The sequence below is a fragment of the Hakea prostrata genome, chromosome 8 (assembly GCF_041222555.1).
Source record: "Hakea prostrata isolate BN-2017 chromosome 8, UWA_Hpros_2, whole genome shotgun sequence".
Classification (NCBI taxonomy): domain Eukaryota; kingdom Viridiplantae; phylum Streptophyta; class Magnoliopsida; order Proteales; family Proteaceae; genus Hakea; species Hakea prostrata.
The window spans coordinates 12,179,182-12,199,789 of NC_142607.1; the positions used below are offsets into that span (position 1 = coordinate 12,179,182).

At 37.9% G+C, this 20,608-nt stretch overlaps 3 protein-coding genes across 4 annotated transcripts; 1 reads left to right on the forward strand and 2 right to left on the reverse strand.

Annotated features, from left to right (window-relative positions):
- Window positions 1-2,058: 2,058 nt before the first annotated feature.
- Window positions 2,059-8,297, reverse strand: LOC149006949 (Pentatricopeptide repeat (PPR) superfamily protein). Of its 2 annotated transcripts, XM_089165069.1 has the most exons (4): window positions 7,883-8,297; window positions 4,482-5,953; window positions 4,187-4,243; window positions 2,059-3,853 (listed from the first exon to the last, which is right to left on the reverse strand). In XM_089165069.1, the coding sequence occupies exons 2-3, from the start codon at window positions 5,936-5,938 to the stop codon at window positions 4,189-4,191; spliced, it is 1,512 nt and encodes a 503-aa protein (XP_089021195.1). In that variant the 5' UTR covers window positions 5,939-5,953; window positions 7,883-8,297; the 3' UTR covers window positions 2,059-3,853; window positions 4,187-4,188. The 2 variants fall into 2 exon arrangements, with proteins under 2 accessions (XP_089021195.1, XP_089021196.1); XM_089165070.1 differs by lacking the exon at window positions 4,187-4,243.
- Window positions 8,298-9,858: 1,561 nt separating this feature from the next.
- LOC149006950 (uncharacterized) lies at window positions 9,859-15,381 on the forward strand. Its single transcript, XM_089165071.1, has 6 exons — window positions 9,859-10,549; window positions 10,644-10,814; window positions 10,900-11,064; window positions 11,737-11,958; window positions 13,684-13,760; window positions 13,835-15,381. The coding sequence occupies exons 1-6, from the start codon at window positions 10,495-10,497 to the stop codon at window positions 14,354-14,356; spliced, it is 1,212 nt and encodes a 403-aa protein (XP_089021197.1). The 5' UTR covers window positions 9,859-10,494; the 3' UTR covers window positions 14,357-15,381.
- Window positions 15,382-15,475: 94 nt separating this feature from the next.
- On the reverse strand, window positions 15,476-19,103 carry LOC149006951 (uncharacterized). The gene is made up of 7 exons (XM_089165068.1): window positions 18,652-19,103; window positions 18,488-18,568; window positions 18,180-18,356; window positions 17,216-17,386; window positions 16,883-17,095; window positions 16,702-16,790; window positions 15,476-16,539 (listed from the first exon to the last, which is right to left on the reverse strand). The coding sequence occupies exons 1-7, from the start codon at window positions 19,004-19,006 to the stop codon at window positions 15,820-15,822; spliced, it is 1,806 nt and encodes a 601-aa protein (XP_089021194.1). The 5' UTR covers window positions 19,007-19,103; the 3' UTR covers window positions 15,476-15,819.
- Window positions 19,104-20,608: the final 1,505 nt, after the last annotated feature.

The window sequence follows — 20,608 nt, forward strand, 5'->3', positions numbered from 1 at the left end:
GCCTAATGACTCGAAAGGGTTTAACTATTGTATCCTTTACCACAACTAATTCCTCTAAGGCTTAATCTTAGCTGATGTATCTAAACTATTGCTAAACGTCTTTTGACGATGTCCTTTATTAGCTTCTTTGTTGTGTTACAAGAATCACTACTTTTCTGGGTTTCCTAATCTTATCACTTCTATATCTCTATTGCCGTTTGTCTATACTTCCTAAGTATAGTTTGTTTCTTATCACCTAGTACCTTTGCTCAATGAGTAGATAATTAATCCTCACATCTTTTTATTTTATTATTCTAACGCTGTGTTGGAATGTTTCTCTACTCAAGATTTAAGGGATCACGGTGGTTGGACCATGTGTTAGGATGGTTTGTTTGATGGTTTAACCAAATAATTCAGGATCGGACTCCAATCAGTATTTTGGTCAAGATCCAACATTGCTTTTAGACCCCACATAAATGAAATTAGACTGAACTGAAAGTGGGGAAATGATCAGCACAATTTTCTGAACCCAAAAGTAATAATAAATAAACTCAAGGATGAGTTTCACGCGAGAATTCAGTGGGACCATACATTGGTCGGACCATGGGTCAAGTGGTATATGCATATAGTATGTATATTAAAATATGTAAACGACATGGCGTGAGAAGCAACTTTAGAATTAATTTATTATTAACAAGAGATAAGAGTGGATTGCAATTATTGTTAAGCTTGAAGTGGCAAGAGGTGAGGTGTCTCACCTCCCACCACCTCTCATCTCATCTCATCTCTAAGCCCCACGTAGAGGGCAAGGTGTGAGATGTAGAGTTGGGTGGTGAATTATGATAAGGTTGTAATATGATAATATATATATATATACATATATATATATTCATTTTGATTATAATAAAGCCTTTTCCAACTTGGTAGAACATATAAAAAGCTATGAATTAACCACTAAGTCCAGTTCAAATTTTAACCTACCATATGGCTCACCTTCTACTGCAATATTTTCTTTGTATTTCCAGCAATATAAATTGATCTAGTTTTAATATAATCCGACCTTAATCACGAGGCACAGCTACATTGATTTGAACTGAAACTCACACATTAGAGTGGGAGAATAAACCTGATATGGGTTTAGGATCTGAATATAAGTCCTTGGTCCAGCATATCCAATTGATCAAAAAAATTACACCAGCTGGCCACTAATATGATGGCTAAGAATGCAAGGGAAGACAACTAATTGAGGTAGGCCATGTGATCTGACAATTAGATTATCCAAACTCCCTAGGTACTAGATTGGCCACAGAAACCCTCCATTTACTGTGAAACTGTTGTATCATGGGATCATCAAGGGAACCAGACAAGAGAAGACATTTTGAGTTGTAAACTTGCACTGGATCTGAATGACTCCCAAGCAGAGCAGACAGAATGGGGGGAAACAGACTTTGATGAGCTTTCAAGACCACATAGCAGCAAATTGAGGTCACAAGTAAAACTAGGGAGTTCTGTAGCAATAACTGCTATGATTTCCATCCTATTTACCTTCAAAGTCAAAAGAATCCAAGAACCCCTCTCCAATCACTCAGCCTGAGAAGACTGCAGGACACTTCCCCCACAAAAAATTGAAAGCCACAAAGGAAATTTACTATGCAAGTCTCCCTTGAGGAATTCTTCTCTTAACTTCACCAACTCTTTGAGGAGGCCAAATTATATCTGAAGCAAAGTTACTGAACTTAGTTCCAATGGAGATGAGATGGACAGATCACAGAATTAAATTCCAGATCACTAATTCAGGTGAAAATATTGGCAGATTACTGAACTTGGTTCATATGCCTCTAAAAAGAATTTTGAGTTCTCTTAGGCCTTTTTCACAAATAGCTGTTCGCAATGGATTCTAATGCTGCTTTTTCTCATATTATCTTCTTCTCTTTTCTACTTCAGAGATGGAATTCCAGAATTTGAAATTAAAAAAAAAAAAAAAAATACACATTATCAACAAGGATGGTAAAAATCAGTTTTGTCATAAAATCTCAACCATGCTTAAGCTTCAAGGAATTCAACAATGTAAGACGGACATGGAAAAGAAGAAGAAAATAAATAAGGATAGATGAGGGAGAAGAAAAGACATGCACTACAGCATTCAACAGCAGGTTAAATGGAATACTTCATCAACTATTCACTCTACATAATAGTTGATTACAAGCTGAAATATAGAACTAAGCAAGGAAATCGAAATCCTATTATAAGATTCAAAAAGACTACAGATTTAATTATACCTATGACTCAATCAACGGAAATAAAGGATAAAGAATTAACTTGGAACAGAAGAAGCTGACAAGACAGAGACAGAGACAGAGACAGAGAGAAACCTCGAGGTGGAAGATCAGATTTGCAGAGGTTAGCTCAGTAGCTTCGAGCTGGGATCTGTGAAATACGTAGGTTGATTCAACATAAAAAATTAACGAAATAACTTAGAGAGGAGAAGAAGAGTAAGATGATTGATGAAATAGATTAGAGAGGAGGTTACCTGAGGTATGTAGTTGCAGAGACATCAACATGAGAGACCTCCTCGAGTTGCAGAGAAACCATTTGAGAAACATTGGAGTCCCTCGCGCAAGAAGACTGGGTTTGGGTATGGGTTTTTTTTTATTTTTATCGGGCACAGTTTGTTAAAACCTGTTTTTGGAATGAAAAACAAGTTTGACTTTTTTCACAAAACCTGTTTTTCGAGCTAGATTTACCACTGGTCCGTTTTTCTAGCACACACAGACAAACCGGTTTACCAAACGCATTTTAACTGTTTTCTATTCTCACAGCACATGAAAACAGTACAAATATTTTTAGGGAGAGTAATAAAACGCACCCTTAAAATCTAGAAGAGCTACTACTGTTTTTTCCTTTGGGTAAAGGGAGATTTATTAAGCAAACAAAACATGAGTGTATTAAAAGCATCTATCTAATAAGGTATTAAGCAAACCAATCAGCACCACAATTCATGGGAGACTTCATCCAGCATTGTCAGTTTTATTGTTATTAATCACATCAAAATAATTGAGATATTACAACTTCAGGCATTTCCAAATAGGTATTCATGTTGGGTAAAACAACAATCTGATACATAATAGACAAGATGAATAAATTTTGGCCATAATACCACAGCAGTTTGTTCATGGCAGCCATAGGAGAGCTGCTCGGTTGGGGCCTAGGTGTGCAACTCAAGCCATTGCTGTCATAATCTTGTCCAAAGGTGTCATTTAGGAGACTGAGCCTGTCATTTTGTTGAGACTTCCCTAGCAATCTTCAGAGTTGCTCATGCATGTGGATGTTGCATTATTCTGAGTTAGAGGCCACCTGAATTTCTTGTTGCAAGGTCTTGATTTGACCACGGCCTGAGTGTAAAGAATTGTATGTAATCTCCCCTCTGTGAATGGGTTGTCATCGCTCACCTCCTACATCAACAATGAAGTACTTACAGGCAAAATTTCCACTTGCACTGTCCATCAAGATAAGCTTCTCTTTGTGCCACACGGTTGGTTCATCCAGTCAGGATCCTCATTGATCTAGTATTGATCTAGTATTTCAGATTTTATCATATCCACACCCTCTGGTTATGCTAAATTTAATACAGTGCAGTCCATCTGACATCGTAACCATTACTTCAACAACTTTGCTTTGAGTTACCTGCATTTGGAGTATATGAATGGCCACATCATGCAGGAAAAGTTCAGTATTAGAGGGTGGAGTGGATGATTACTGCTATATGGTTATTGCCATCAATCTGAAATAACTTGCAAGGGTGTAGGTATGCCGACTATGTTTTGGTTTGTCTTCAAAGGATCATGTAAAGCACAATTCCTCCAGCTGATCTCCCCTGTTAAACCAATAAATAAAATTGTACTTGTAAAGAAGAAATAATGCACAAACATTTTGGAATTTCTACCAAATGAATGTCTTAGTCTCTGGAGATGGCAGCCCAAATGACTATACAGAATCCTAGAACATAGGGAATCTCTATTACAAGACTCTTACCTTCGGTACTAAACTAGTGCCCAAGTTGATTGTTTCAGGTCAAAGAGGGGACTTCCCATGCAACCATAAACCATGAGTTATTTGCAGACAAAGCAGTGACCTAAATATCTAGCATGTAGCAGAAATAGGTCTATTGCATGGACAATAAGAAGGTATAAGTTAGAAAACAGTGCACCTTCATGGGAAATCATGCACCTCGATGAACAGCGTTGAAAAAGATTCCCTAGGTTGTCTGCAAATTAGATCTACCTACAGATGAGCAATGAAACCAAGAAAGGAAAAAGGTATGCAAAGTGCAAGCACAGAGGCATTCCTTTTTATTTAAGAAAAAACCCACACAATATAACAATAACTGATCCATGAATGGATTTACACTACGCACGAATTTTCCTATCCCAGAATATACCCAAAGTTTGAAAAATGGGGCATAAGATATGACAAGGCTCAAGGTAAATAGGGAGAAAACTTACAAAGATACAGTGCTTAAATTACTGCTTTCATCCATCAACTGACCCAAAACCAACTCAGAAGCTTCTTGCACTCTCCTCCTACACCAGAATCCACTGACAACAGCAAACCATATGGCCTCATCTGGAACACATCCTTCAACAACCATCTCTTCGACAATCCGAGCAGACTTGTGGACATCACCTTTTTTAGAAAAGTAACTCACAAGAGCACTGAACGTCTCAGCATCAATAGAAATCCCCCTAGTTCTCATGCTCAAATACACCTGAAATGCTCGAGTTCCATTCTTGGTACACAGGCCCTGAACCACTCTGTTATGAGTCTTAACATGAAGATTCCAAGTCAGACGATTAGGCGAGATACCTCCAAGCACCATCTCATCAAGGAAGTTTGCAGCCTCCTGGAACTTAAGGAAATCACAAAGGCCATTTATAATTTTTCCATATAAACCTGCATCCGGCTTCAAGCCCTGAACCTTCATCCTGTCAAGAATCTCCAATGCTTCCCAAAGCTTCCCTTCTTTACAAAGCCCATTAATTAATGTGCTATAAGTTATCATGTTTGGAGGATGGCGGTCGCCTACCATCTTTTCCAGTAGCTCCATAGCTTGTGAAGATCTGCCCCCCTTGCAGAGACCATCCATCAGAGAACTGTAAGTGACCACATTGGGGTTGATGCCTTTTGTTCTCATCTCTTTGAATAATTCCATGGCCTCATCCAGATTATTAGATAAGCATAAACCATGTATTATAGAAGTGTAGGTAATGACAGAGGGAGAGCAACCTTTTGCCTCCATCTCTTTGAAAAGCTCTTTTGCTTCATTAATCCTCCCGAATTTACATAACCCATTAATTAAAGTGCCATATGTATAAGAATCAGGTATACACCCATGATTAGGCATCTTTCTAAATGTCTGATAAGCAAAATCTATTGTCCCATTGTTCATGCAGAGGGCCTTAATCAAAACGTTGAGTGAAGCAACACTTGGAGTAATACCCATTTCTTTCATATACTTATAAAACCTTTTGGCCATCTTCAACTGACTCTCATTGACAAGTATAGAGAAGACTGTGACATAAGATTTTTCGGTGAATTCACACTGGAATTCTTTCATCCTCTGGAAAATCCTCACAGCATCCAATGGTTTGTGAGCCCGGCCATAGGCTCTACATATGGAGAGGAAGATGTCTTCAGTGATGTTACACTTTTCCTCCTTCATTCTACTAAGGAGCTCCTCAGCTTCTCTGAACTGATTAGCAGAGGCTAACCTGGCAATCATGAGACCAAAGGTGCTTTGATCATGTCGGAAACCATTAGAGTACTCTGCTGTTGCTGAATCAAATACAAGAAGAGCTTTTCGGATGTCCCTTTCTGCTCGAATCAGTTGCTGGACTTGGGATGGTGTAACTTGTCTTGACCATTTGGTTAGTGTCTTGTGACTCATAGCAATTGATTTCATTCTGAGAAAATTTCACTGTATATGATTCAAGTTTTCAAATTTCAATTAACCCTTCTTTCCGTGAACCAATTGCAGAAAATTAGAGAATAATTCTCAATCATGTGTGCAGAAAGAAAGATTCTTTTACACATAATAGCTTTAACAGTTAAGACCACAGCAACTGAACCTGTACAAGTTATAGAAAAATATGGAATGAAAGGAATTGATATGGTTTTTTTTCTTTTTCTTTTCTTTTTTAATAATCTTGCAAACAGAAGAAAGAGAGAGGATTCTTAAGGGGTGAAAAAAGTGGAGGCAAGTGGGAATAGAAGATGAATGACCATGCAAAACACAAATGCATGTGATATAAATGGTGAGTGGAAAATATTACCATGTTTTTTGGATACTGTAAGCACAAGTTGGATGCAGAAGTTTGATGCAAAAGGAGATGAAAACCAGATTCCATGGAGCAACCAAAATGCAAAAGGTTGATAACCTAACTTCTTGAAGAAACACAAGCATAAAACACACACAACGTAGAAAAAATGGTTGGAAAGCAGTCAATATTGGCAGGCCAGAAAACGTTAGAACTCTACTGTAATTCGTCTAACAAAGACCAGAAAGACAAGACTTAAAAAAACTTAAAAAACAAGCCCGGGGGGCAGAGCAACCGGCGGCCGCGGCCCGCGCCAAGCCCAGAAAGACAAGACTTAAAAAACAAGCCTTTATTCTATTATATATTTTAACAAACATGGAAGGTGTCACTAGGCAGACCATCGGAATGTACCACCAGTGTTGAAATTTGGAACAGCCAAAAGGCACTGTTCGTCACCTATTAATCTTCCTATTACTTCCAAATTGAATGTTCTGAGAAGGTCTGTTTATGTGAAAATAGAAGGTATGACATGGATCTCTTAAAATACCCGTATTCTTAATCAAAACCTTCTTTGTTTCTCGCTGACTTGGTTAAGAGTGATGATTAGAAAAGAAGGGTTGTACCCGGTTCAACACAAGATAATTAAATGATCACAAAAAATTAATTAGCAAAGTTGTGACAGATCAATAGTGAGTTCAAGAATGGCAATGAATGGGTAATTATATGTACGTCATTAAACAGACTAGATGGCAATACTTCTAAAAATTCTATTGTAATTAACTGTCATCAATAGTATGATGGTACGTGATTAATAGATTTTAATATGGCCAATACCAAAGCAAAATTACAGATATATATTAAATATCCAGCGAGGAAGGGTGTATTGGGGGCAACAGTTGTTGCGGGTGAGTGAGGTTGGTTCCTCATAAGGTACTAATTAATGTATTTTTTCTTTTTCTTCTTCGCTTAACATAATGATCCTTTTAGCAAAAAAAAAAAGACTTATAAGTAACACATCTTCATATGGAGTAAGGTAAAGCCTCGACACATTCTAGGGACAACACTGGATGATTTTTCCTAAGAGAGGTCCGAATAGAAGGGGTTAAGAAACAAACATTATAATCAATCAAAAAAGGAAGACCCATCCAAAAATTAATGACAAAAGTAGAGGGTTAAGATAGTAAAATAAAAATAAAAAGATATTAGAATCAATCAAAAACGGAAGAACCATAAACAAAGACAAGTATAGAATCATATGTATCAATTGCAAAGACAGTCTAAACTGCAATTTGGTAAAGCCAATCAAACGAACAAGTGATAGTATGAATCTACTACAGGAGTAGACCAGATTGCAGCAACTAAAGAAGCTGGGAGCCTGGGGCTCAATCCATATGGTCTGCTCATGTTTTGATGATGCTAAGCAGCCTATGGATAGGATGGGTTTTAAGTTTATATTTTTCTAACTTCTAAGCAACCTTTTATCGAACATATAGAATGCAACATTTCAAGTAAAATGCTCCATTTGTGGACATCTCCATCAGACGAATTCAGATACATACTCAGGATTGAAACACAGACAGAATAGTTACCTTCTCACTGGCCGAACGCATATGGTCACCTTGCCGCTGCTGCAATCGCCTGGTTCTTGAGCTTGAAGAAACTCACTCACCCCTCACTGGCGACCAAACTGAAAAACACTCGATAACGACAACTGGAAAGAGGGGGCTAGCGACAATCTCATAGACGAGTGTATCTTGCTGCTGCGGTGCTGCTTTTCTTTCATCCTGAATCGTCAAATTCATTAAATTTAGTGAATTTCAAGGTCAATCTTTATATTTTCATAACTTGTTTTGTCATTCGATCAATCAATTATTAGTAATAAAACTTAATATGAATGCAAGACCTTGAAATTTCAGTTATCAATGTTCTTTAGTCGCAGAGCCCTCGGTGAGAAAATTTCATCTACAAACTTAACCCCAATCTTTAATCGGCTAATTTCTATTAAAATTTAAAAAAAAAAAAAAAACAATTACATGCATATGTTGGATTTTGTTTTAAAAACTATATAATATATTTGTAAGTTTCAAAAATCGTCAAGTTCATCGAGTCAGCACATCGACTACTAATCCTCAATTTTACGGATTTTTATTCGCGCCTGCGCAGATATCTTCTGCGCAGGCGTGTTATTGTGACAGCTGTTCTTAACTAATCCAAGGGTTAAAGTGTTGGGATAATTTGGTAATTAAAAATACGAAATTTTATAAATTACATCAGTTTACTTCCAAATAAATCAAATTCACAAAAAAGGGTTTCTTTCATAGTTTTGGGAAAAAAGAGATCTAGCGAACGGCCGAACCCTAACTTTGCCTCCATTCTTTGTTATCTCTCTAGATATGTCTTCTTAATCTTAGTGGCAGAACCTTTGGATGAGCCCTTCTTCTTCAAAACCTTCACCAAAAATAAAATTTTCACTTGGCATATACAAAATATGTCTGCAAGCCATAAGTATTTTTGAGCACATCATAGCTCAATGCTCTCAGCCTAAAACTCTGGACGGACATTTTCACCATTTTGTTATTAGAGATTACCTAATCCAGTGGGAATCGCTTTAAAACGAGACAATCAGAGATGATTTGATTATAGAAATTGTTTCTTGCTGAACAAGAATGATATAAAATTATCACCTTAACTCGAGAATATTTGGTCGTAGCCTCTCAACAATTTGAATAGTTTGGAGTATTTCTATTATTTCTGTTTGCAGCAAATCATTATTCACTCGTGGGAAAGCAATCACGATTGCTTATTCACTCCCTCCTTGTGTTGGTGCTTATTGATAAAATTTTAGAATGTTCATCACATCTCAGGATGCTCCATCAAACCAGAGAGAGTTTCAGAAGAATCAAATCAAACAGTTGAATCCATGGGATATATCTAGGTTTTCTTATGCTATGGCTGTTGGGTGTATTTTGGGTTGGAGATCAGATTCACACAATCTTGATTTCGGCGTCTTTGGGTTATTTGGACTTCGTCATGTAAATTTAACTATTATTAGGGATTAGTTTTGTAAATATAAAAGTTATTTAACTAAAATAATAGAATTACAGCACTGCCCTTATTTCTCAATGGTTGGATGAAATGAATAACAGGTGTCACATTCCTGTGCCTGTGCGGGAGATACCCGCGCAGGCGCCAACAAAAATCTCAACTTTACGTTTGAAAAAATACAGAAATCCAAAATTGGATTTTTTTTTCTTTCCGGTACAAAGACGGGGTTAAACAACCCAAAGGAACAAACAGAAAACTTAACTTAAACAAGACTCTCTATCCACCATGAGAATTCCTTCTAACCCAGTTGGAGGATCTGAGAAGAAAGCCCATAGGTGTAAGGGACAAAGTTGCGCCCTAGACATCCAATCAGCAGCTTTGTTTGCTTCTCTACCAAGATAAACAAACCTCACCCTTCCATTAACGCCTGAAAGGGTTTTTATTTCCTCAATGAGGCGAACAATACTCCTTTGTGCATGCCTACAAGGGTCGAGGAGAGCAACAGCTTCCTTAGAATCAGATTCTCTGACAAAACCCTAAACTCCAAACCAACCTAAGAACAACAGCTTCCTTAGAATCAGATTCTCTGACAAAACCCCAAACTCCAAACCAACCTAAGGCCTTCGATGATCGCTATTAATTCTGCTTCAAGGATTGAACATAATGGAAACTTTCTTGCAAAACCTCCCTTGAACAGCCCCTCTTGATCCCGCATAACACCCCCTACCTGCATATAGTTCTTCTTTCTATTAAGAGAAGCATCCACATTACACTTTATCCGGTCACCTATAGGGGCTTTCCACACATCCAAAACTTTTGAATTCTTCTTGTTTGGCAGCATTGATGAGCACATTGACCAAACAGCAACCACCGTTCTCACATAGTCCTCGATCAACTTCAACCCAGCACTTTGTCAAACAAACTATGCGTTTTAATGGAATCATACAGATTCTTAAGCCAATTTAAATAAATACATATGGTTTCCCATCTTCAGCTTAAACCCAAAAGAGCTTAGAATGGGCTGAAGCGAGACCGATTCAGACAGGAATCGTTTCAAATCATTTGGATTTTTTCTGGTATTTAGGCGTCAGGGGTCACTGCAGGAGTTCAGTTCTTCACCCAAGAAGAAAAGGGTTCTTCTTAGTTTCCTGCAACAATGGTTTTCTGTTATATGCTTGTCTTTACTCTCCTCTCTGTATATCCAGGACAGTGTGAGTTCTGCTTATCATCGTTGTAATCTTTACAGTTTCATGCCATGCGAAACTAGAACCCTAGAATATCTGAACATCTTGTGCTTTTTTACAGTTTTGTCGGAGCTAGTACTAGAGGAAGGATATACCGTATCAACCGTTCTTGATGGCAACAAACTTCATATCAACCCGTCTTCTGTCGTGCCTCGACCTGGGTCTCATGATCTTCTCATCCTCGATTCCTCAGCCAGTGTATTTTATGCAGTTTCTTTCCCTATCTCGCGAGGTAATACTTTGATTCGAACTCACAACTCTAGAACTTCATTGAATTAGGTTTGTGTTTGACTCGGATTTCCCTATGTTTTTTGCAGACAGCGAGATTAACTGGTTTGCTGGTACTGGTAAACACGGATTTTCTGATGGGGTTTTGAAATCTGCCACGTTTAACCACCCAGAGAGCTTCACTGTCGACACGAGAGGGAATGTTTACGTCGCGGATAGGCGTAATTACGCCATTCGGAAAATCAGCAAATCGGGTATCTTTCAATGACTTTTGTATTTTACTTTCCTGCTCGAACAAGTTATGAGTGAGTATTTACACATCCGAAAGCTAGTTCACTGGCTTCCAGTTCTTCCATGTCTTGACAAACATGTCGGCATTGATCAGGAAAATTTGGTTGATAGACAGAAATGAATGCTTGCAAGTTGAATTAGAAAATAGATCTTTGAGGCTAGGTCTGTTGTAGTTAAAAAAGCTCCTCAGGGGTCAGGGCAACCAAAGATAGTTCCACACCTTTGCATGAAGGGAAGACAGTGTCTTTCTAAGATTTTGAGTCCTCACTCCTTCATGAGACCTTTTAAATTCGTGAGGGCGACATAAACTAGCTTTGTCAGGCATAAGATGATCCCCTGACCTCATCATCGTCCGAACCCAGCTCCTCAGAAGCTAGCAACATTGTTCCACTTGAGGGTGACCCTTGGCTAGTTTCAGCCCAACAAGGTACGTAGATCATTTTCCCCAGAAAATTAAAGAATTACGAAATCTTTTTGGCTGTCTGGAAGGGGCAGTGAATAGAAATTATATCAATTTACTGATTTTTATCCATTTTACTCTTCTTGGCCTTAAGTGCACTTCTGCTGGTAATGGTAGCCATTGCTTACTGCTTAGTATAGAGTGATAAACAGGTCTTTTTCATTGACATCTCTAGGTGTGACTACAATAGCTGGAGGCTACTCAAAACGTCCTGGCAACATGGATGGACCTGCACAGAATGCATCTCTCTCTCATGATTTTGACCTTGCTTTTTTACCAGAAAGATGTATGTTGTTGATTTCTGACTATGGGAACAGTCTTGTCCGCCAAATAAATCTGAAGCCAGAGGATTGTGCGAAGGATTCTCATATTGATGGCTGGCAACATTTACCACACGGTACTCATGCAAAAATTTATTCATCCAATTTTATTTCTCTAGTTCAAGTTATTCATATATGGGTCATACATTGATTTTGGAAAACCCAAACTTTAGTTCATTTTATAAGAGTGATTGTTTTGGACCAATTTGTCAGTATAATCTAAATGGTTGCCAACTTGCCATTAGAATTTATTTATGCAAAAACCAATATTGAAAAATGAAACAGTTAACAACAGCTGCCTAGTGCAATTGGTGATGATTTGGTACTTCCAGCCCACATTCACCAAGTCCCTGGGCTGTGACCTTACCCATAACCTATCCAAAACAAAAAGTCTAGAAGAACTATACCTTCTCATTGGTCCATTTCAACCCCAATAGGTTGGGGGGGGGGGGGGGTCAGAATTGGGTAACGTTTGTGTTAATCCACAAAATGTCATTCTTCACAAGGAAATGTCATGTCCTCTTTGTAATTACGACTCATTTGGACCTGATGGTCTTGAGATCCACTTTTACTTGAGTGGCTGACCAACTTGAATTAAATGCTTGACCTTTGGATGTAGAGCTAACATGTTGACTTGTCATGCATACGACTCTGCAATTCGCACAAGTTTTTCTGATGAATTGGAAGGAGTTCAAAGAGTCATTATTTAAAATGTTTCACAAAATATGTAGTTATTGAGATTTAAACTCAGATGTCATAAACAGGTAGTAATGTGCCAACAACTTTTGTTTTGTTTTGCTCTTAAACTGGAACTGGTCTTTGTAGTTTTTGAGGAATGTCTCCACTATGACAAATTTTACTACTTACTGTTTTTCTTTTTTTGACTTTATACTGTCCCCAGGGGTTTTCATTTTGAACTTATATTCATTACATTAATTTCCCTTGTAACTACCTGGAGTTCATTGTTGGGGAACCTGTTAAATAATTGCACTGAGCATCTGAGTTTCGTATCATATACTATATAATTAAATAAATCTCTTTGTTTATATGCCTTGACTCCTCAAGTCCTGTCACCTCCCTATAGAATCCCAAGTTGAGTTAGAAAAATCCAGTCGACATGGCTATGTCGATCTGTCAGTTTGTTGTGAGTCTTGTGACCGACTCACTAGTCAAGCCTTATACTTTTTGTGTGATTTCAGCAAATGATCTGCTGTACACGAAGTCTCATTTACAGGTGCATTGTGGTTATGCATGGTAGTGATTTTGCAACATGCTTGGAGCTTTCACTGCTCCTAGTTAGATACTGCTCTGCACAATTCACAAGTTTCTATAACTCATGGTCTGTACACAACTTCATATTCCCAAATACTTGTCATAACTGAGATAATAGCTAGAATAAGTGTTTTAACAACTAAATTCGGCCAATATAGATCACTTAGCTAGTTTCTATTACTCATGGTCTGTACAGAACTTCATATCCTCTAATTTGTCGCATAACTGAGTTAATAACTAGAATAAGTGTTTTTACAACATTTGGCCAACATTAATTGGATCTTTTAACTTTGGCTATACTGGCTTAATCTGGTATGTTCTATTCGTTGTCCAAATCATTGTTTCTTCAATAGAGGGAACCACCTGTTAGAAAATGCTTTTTGGTTTATGGTCTCAACTTGGTTCCAATGTTTATTTACAAGTGGGTTAACCTTATCCCTTGGCCATTGATTGTGTGGGAGGAGATTCTTATCTTATTATTCTTTTTTCTTTTTTTCTTTTTTTAATTCCTACTGCTTCTATTTTTCAAGGTCTTGGACTGGGATTGGCGTGGGTCTGCATTTTGAGGGGACTTGAAGTCTTGGGTTTATTTGCTCTCATCTCATGTGTAAGTGTTTATTCTTAGTATTTGATATTTCATGAGGAAGTTGGAATGCTAAAAGTCTTAGAGACTTTTTTCAGATTGAACCACATGTACAGAAAGTTTTGGGTTGCAGCTTTATCAGCAGGATATGGAAACAATACCAACACGTCATGGGGAGACAAATACTGTTGATCGGCTCAGTCATCGGAAGTATAGTTGCCAGCTCCAGGTTGACCTTGCTCTTTCTAAGGCTTGTCAAGCTGTTCCAATCACGCCTCTCTCAAATATTTAGTGCCCACAGAGTTGAACAGCATAGTGTCTCAAAGGAACCTGTTAATTTGCTTGATTCAGATGGTGTAAATAACCACAAATTGACACACTCAGAAAACCAATTGAAGGATTTAATTATTCTTGATGGAGGCATGGGGGCATCACAGAAGGTGGAGGGCTTTAAGCAAGTAGACGATGAACACAAAGGAACTGGTGTTTTAACCGGAAGTCATGGAAAGGTGGATGCCATGAGGTGGGCAAACATTATGGATTTCCCAAACCAGTGTGAAGGGGGAAACCCCGTGGGATGTACGGCAAATTCAGCTTCAGGCTTAATTAAGAGGAAATGAAATTCTAAAGACATGGACAAGAAGACGACTTAGCAAAGAGTTGTATATATTTCCCATTTGATCAATGGTTTTAGGCATTTTGTATATAAATCTTGATGCCTTCAATTACTAGAACTTCATTTCTACTGTGGTGCTCTATACTACATGATTGTCTTGTAACACTGCAACAGGACCAGGAAATAACCCGTTTGGGGCCTTGTGAATTGTTAATTGTGTCCATAAGATTAGCCTTGTGGCAATAGGGCATCAGTGTTTCTTCCCGTTTTTCTTCTCTTCTTCCCAGACACATTCAAGACTTAGATGAAGTAGAATGATGGACTATTTGTCCCCTAGAATATTAAGAAGACCTGTTTTGGTAGCAATGTTGTGATGAATTTGCACAACAATAACATCTTCCAGCCCCCAGAATGATATTCTTACTGATAAACACACAACCCACTTTAGTTAGGCATGCATTTTTTGGTACTCATATGGCCGGTTTGTTGTGGCACAATGTAAGCATGCCTATGGTGGTTGGGCAGCAGCTTTGGAGCTTGAAGCTATTAGGGGCGGGTTGGTACTTGGTAGCTCGGTTGAGGCAGCAGCTACAGGTCAATTCAGACTGCCTGAGCCATATTAGCTTTGCAGGGTTACCCAATCTTTAGATGGGATGAGTTTTGGTAAGAGATATTTGGAGGTTGTCCTCTGCTCTTATAGGTTCATTTTCACTTTTTCCTTAGGGATGGAAATCTCTTTGCTGATTTTCAGCCAAAGGGCTTCTAAGCTCTCTTATTTATTTTGGTCATGGAGTGTTCTACCTCTGTTTATTGTTACTACCTCTGTGTTATCTTCCAGGTCTCTTGATTTACACTGTTTTAGTTAATTTATAATCGCATATTTTGACCAAAAAACACAACCCAAGAAAAGAACCTCAGCATTACTAACGCCATTACAAAATCTGTCAACATGACAAACCCATGGTTGGCTTTGGGGGCAATGCAAAGAAGTAATAACTTAGTATAAACTGAGGCCAAGCAATGTTTCTGCTTCTCCCTCAGCTGATAGAGATGCAATGAACTCAATGATTCCCCTTTAACTGTACACCATTTACAGTTCAAAAGATTGAGAAAACTACCGAGATAGAATTCTAGCACTTGTCAATTCTAATGAGAGCGTATACCAACACACTTTCTCTTTTATACAAAAGTAGCTCTGATTTTGATCTAATATCATTTACCGAAAATGGGGAGAAAACAGATACATGAAGGAGGTAAACTATTTAATCTATAATGGTAATTGGTAACTCTAAGAGAATCAACATTCCTTGAACAAAATCAAGCACAATAGCTGTCCTTAATTTATTCTTCAAGAGTTGTGCTGAAACTCCCTGTTCCCTGTACCTGTAAATATAAATTAACTAGAGAGGTGAAGAGAATGAAAACCTTACCTTTCATATGTTGTACACTCTTACAGATGATTAATGTCTAGTAGCCATGAGCATAACCCATATGATGACCACGAGACCTCATATTTCGAGGATCATAAATAGATTCTCCATAGTCCACAGCTTTTATAACCATCGCTTCACGTCGGCCAACTTGTTCCTGAACTGCCCCAAACACAATCTCATTAGTAGTCTCATAACTTTGTTCATAGTATGTTTTCGGGCCAGAAGAATAGTGCCTCTGGTGATGTTGCTGTTGCTGTTGCTGTTTCTGCTGTTGTTGTTGCTGCTGCTGCTGCTGCCTGTGGTGCTGTTGTTGCGGCAGAAAGTCACCATCCCAACTGCTATAGAAAGCTCGACTTTGCCGGAAATGATTGGTCTTCTCTGGGTCGTTGGTCATGAAAGCATAGGTCTTCCTTGGGGTTGGAGTCCTCACTTCTATAGACGGTGGTGGTTCATCTTCATCAGGTATCACAAAACTTTCTTGCAATGGCCAAGCATTTTGACGTTTTTGCTGCTGCTGGTACTGCTGTTGCAGTTGACTGGTCACTGGTTTCCTTCTAAAACCTGGGACTAATGCCCCAAATATTTCAGCCACAGCTGCACCAGTATTGACGAAAAGCTTTCCAAGTGATCCAAAGAAGCCTTCTTCTTGCTTATCTGTTTCATCATCAGTGGGGATTAATGGTGGCCTGACTGATGATTTCAGTGACTCCTCGTATGGGTTGGATGGAAAGCTTGTCTTACTACTTGCAGAAACCTATAAGAGCAAGAAACGAGTCAACTTTTCTATGTTCTTCTGTAGAGTATGAAGACCATTGTTGCAGACAGTTTGTTACAGATTTAGCAATGAGAGGAACAGGGATACCAAATAAAAAAATATGTTCTGTCAAAGAAATCAGAGGGAACGTTAATCACTCACATTTCGTGAGGAGACTATAGAACCCACTCTCCTTTGGAGCAAAGCCAACATGTAACCAAAGAAGCCAGCAGCAACCAGCACAGCGATTCCTTCAATAGAGGAATAGACTTATAACTTTATCCACGTCCGATATGAAAAGAACAAGGCCAAGAGTGAAAATAAACAGGCTGATCAATTTTACCTAAAGGAAAACCACTACTATATTGATAGGCACAGTCATCAAAATGCAGCTGTATCTCTCGAATAGCCTGGTTTCCTCTGTCTATGACAAGAAGAGAGCAACTGCTTCCGATATAGACAACATCAAAATCATTGGAGAACTTTGCATCTTCACTTGGCCCATCAACAAAGCCTCCTCCACGGCTCCATTTTCCTCCTGCAATTGTTGTAACCCCTGCATAAAGAAATTGAAGCAAGTCAAACCACTGAGGTATCATTCAGTGTGCAGTAATTCAAAGCCCAAAATTGAAGTCCAACAATATGGATTAAGCTTGAAATGGATATCAATACTTACCTCCATCACTGATTTTCCTGATTGCCATGTTCATGGTGTCTGCTATGTATATATTTCCCCTATCATCCACAGTAAGTCCTTTTGGTTGGTTCATCCTTGCTTCTCTAAGCCTCCCATCCACATGTCCAGAGTAACCTTCCGGTGATCCAGCAATCAGCTTCGGCCTGCTGTCTGTAGTTTTCCATGCATTCAAAATCCTTAATGAATCAAGTACTTTTCCAGTAATTTATTTGAACAACCTTTATAGAAAAAATTAAAAGAAGAATACACCAAGAAATTCAATATAATTACATCACATGTTATGAATGAATCAATAGCTTACACTATGGACCAACCAAAACAAGGGGAAACTAAATAATAAGGACCAGTTTATGTAACAATTCTTCAAGTTGTTAACAGAAATCCAAGTGAGACCAGAAGTATGAGAGACTGAAGAATTGTTAGTTATTAATTAAAGTGAAAATGCATCACTTGACTTACTTCACATAATTGAAATCATGAGCTGGGCCTCGTTCTAAAAGAATCACAGGGACCATGAAGTTCAGACAAAAGGCATAGACCAAAAAAAGCAACAGTAGTTTCAAGTAACAATGAAGTCTGTCCTTGAAGATACAAATTCTTACAGAAAAGGAAAAGTAACAAATTTCAAAAAAGATACAGCCAGGCATTTTGCATTAGTAAGTAAAAGTTCCATGGTACTTTAAAAAGTGGAGTTCTTGAGCAGTCGCATCTGACAAAAGCAAAATCAGGAACCCAATAATTTAAAATGAACTCCAGATTTGGTTGAAAAGCAAGCAGTACAAACGATCTAGAGGAATAAATCGTAAAAATCATTAACAGCAGAAATTATATGCACGAAATTCACACTAAAACACAATAGTCTAAGAACATAAGAGCAGGATATCAAGAGGTATACGATCCAATCAAGCCAGAATTATAAGCCATAAGAGAAAATTACACTTACAGCGGGACAATGGGGAGGATATCTTGTAAATGTTATTGTTAGCAGAGTCCAAAACCAGTAGCTCTCCATTTCGCGAAATCTCAACTGCGAACGGCTCGATTCCAAGCTTACTCCCATCAAACACAGTCTCTACAGTGTACCCACCTTCAAACTTCACCATTGGACGGCTAGAAATCGCTGAAAAAACCAAATCCAACAAATCGAGGACCATGGCAAGGAAAATCTCTCAGACTCAAAACACTCAAGAACCCATGGGAGGAATAGGGGAAGAAAACAAAGATAATGTACGTTCGATCTAATAACATTACCTGTCTTGGTGGTTGCTTTAAGTGACCACAACCATTTTACAAGAGCAGAGAAAGTATTGGAAATAGCCCCACCAACAATTCCTGCAAAAAAAAGAAAAACACAAGATATAGGGCTGCAATACAGGAAAAATTGAATCTTAAAAAGCTGGAGAGGTTATACATACTTGCAGGATCAGTGGCTGAAGTTGATGATGAGAAACATCCAAGAAAAACCATGAGAATGAAAGCCAAAACAAAGCCATTCTTCCCCATTAATCCCATAAACTCAAGAACCCACAAAGCAAACGAAAAGCTCAAATTAGAAGATTCAGTTTCAAACCCATCTGCATTCTCACAAACCCCATAAAACCCATCTGGGTGAGAGTAGTCTGAAGCTAAAAACAAGATGGACTCTTCGATGTCTTCAGCTAACCCCTCTCTGTTTTTTGGTAAAGCTTCAGCTAACCCTTCAAATGCTGTGTGAGGAGTGAGTGAGTGAGTGACCCCTTTGGAGTCCGGATTCGGCCCCTTCTTTTTCATAGAATCAGAGTTTCTGTGTCTTTAAATGGATTAGCGAAAAATGGAAAAGCGGCATGAAAGGAAACGACAGCGAATCATATGCTTTCCGCTATTGCCCATCTCTTAAACTTTAAAACTTAATCTTCACAATCACGCTTACCAAAAGACTCTTAATTACAGATTTTATATTTTTTTCATTTAAATTTAATGCCATGAAACTAAACTTCGAAGACTTGGCTCACAAAAGATCAAAACTCAGTTTTTTTTTTTTAGATTAAGAGTTGGGAAGTTGGGCCTTTAGCTGCTTTATTAATCTATCATTGACAAAAAAATTGAATTTCCTTAAAACCAAAGGACAAAGGCCAATTGTATATTTAAGTTACATATAACCGTAGTCATGAAGATATAATTATGATATGCATAAGCTGACATACTAAAGCAGATTTCATTCAAACATAGTAAATTTTGCCATAGAAGGATTTGTTCCAAACTCTCCCAAAAAAAGATTACACACAAGGGATTTTTTAATTTTTTTTTGATAAAGACACAGGGGAGATTAAGGGACTTAATACTCTAGCACCTTTGAGTCTACTTCGCTTTTGCTAACACAAAATGACCTTATCACCTTCTAATATTCAATAACATTTTCTTGTGCCTTATGGTTGGAATGCTTTATTGATCAAAACCTTCTTCTAATATCTTCATTTTACGAGAAGTATATGGGCCTGTTAGTATCTAGACCACTTTTCTTGGCATCATCACATACACTGAGAAGGGGTTTTTAAGGTCAAAGGGTGTTTTTATTAATAGAGGTATAGAATTAATCTCCATAAAGCCTATATTACCTGTGGAATGCCCCTTTTCATTCATCTCATAGTATATTTATTGCACACATTGATGATTGATTGGATATTTGCACTATCATCAACTCATGAATACCTACTAATACCCAATAGATGTCGAATTCTATTGAGTAGATTTAAGATCCTTTATGTGGCCAGATGAAGGTGAGAAAATAAGATTGAACATTTCTATTGATGGTTTTTTGAACCATCCTCCTAGTCCTACACACCTTTAAGGGTTTTTTTTTTTTTTTTTTTTTTTTGTTAATGCTAAATAAAAGTAGAATATCCAGAGGAATATAGGTCTTCATGCTAACAATGTGAGATCTATATCACATTCTCTCACACCTGGATCATGTGACTCTCCTGCAAAGACTCTTTATTTAACTATATGGACCACCATGAAATGGTTTCTCAAGTGTGTATATTAAACAAAGAAACAGATCCAACAGGATGATCAGTTCTTAGATGCCAAGAGTACAGACGAAGGCATCAATACATCCTTACATTTTTCAGAAAAAAGAATCAATAAATTTTTCAAAATTTTTTCATAAACTATTTTATTCTTATACTCACAACTTTCGAGGTGTCTTTCTTTGATTCCCTTTGACCACTGTTTTCTTCACAGTAACCATTCCCTGGGCTGCTGGTATAGAGATAAGCCTTCTACAACTAACCCAGAGATTTTAAGTAAGACCGTAAGATTCAAATGAAGCTTTCTCTCTACTGACGATTGGTCTTGTTCTCCAGAAATCCATAAACATAAAGAACAGAGGATACA

Bases quoted from the DNA above. Each gene is read 5' to 3' on its own strand.
- LOC149006951 (XM_089165068.1), bottom strand. From the start codon at position 19,006: ATGAAAAAGAAGGGGCCGAATCCGGACTCCAAAGGGGTCACTCACTCA. The intron at 17,387-18,179 runs GTAAGTGTAATT...GGAAAACTACAG, and splicing joins ATCCTCCCCATTGTCCCGCT to ACAGCAGGCCGAAGCTGATT. The intron at 16,540-16,701 runs GTGAGTGATTAA...TTGCTCTTATAG, and splicing joins CTATAGTCTCCTCACGAAAT to GTTTCTGCAAGTAGTAAGAC.
- LOC149006950 (XM_089165071.1), top strand. From the start codon at position 10,495: ATGGTTTTCTGTTATATGCTTGTCTTTACTCTCCTCTCTGTATATCCA. The intron at 11,065-11,736 runs GTATCTTTCAAT...TGACATCTCTAG, and splicing joins TCGGAAAATCAGCAAATCGG to GTGTGACTACAATAGCTGGA. The intron at 11,959-13,683 runs GTACTCATGCAA...CTATTTTTCAAG, and splicing joins CTGGCAACATTTACCACACG to GTCTTGGACTGGGATTGGCG.
- LOC149006949 (XM_089165069.1), bottom strand. From the start codon at position 5,938: ATGAAATCAATTGCTATGAGTCACAAGACACTAACCAAATGGTCAAGA. The intron at 4,244-4,481 runs GTAAGTTTTCTC...TCTAATTTGCAG, and splicing joins AATTTAAGCACTGTATCTTT to ACAACCTAGGGAATCTTTTT.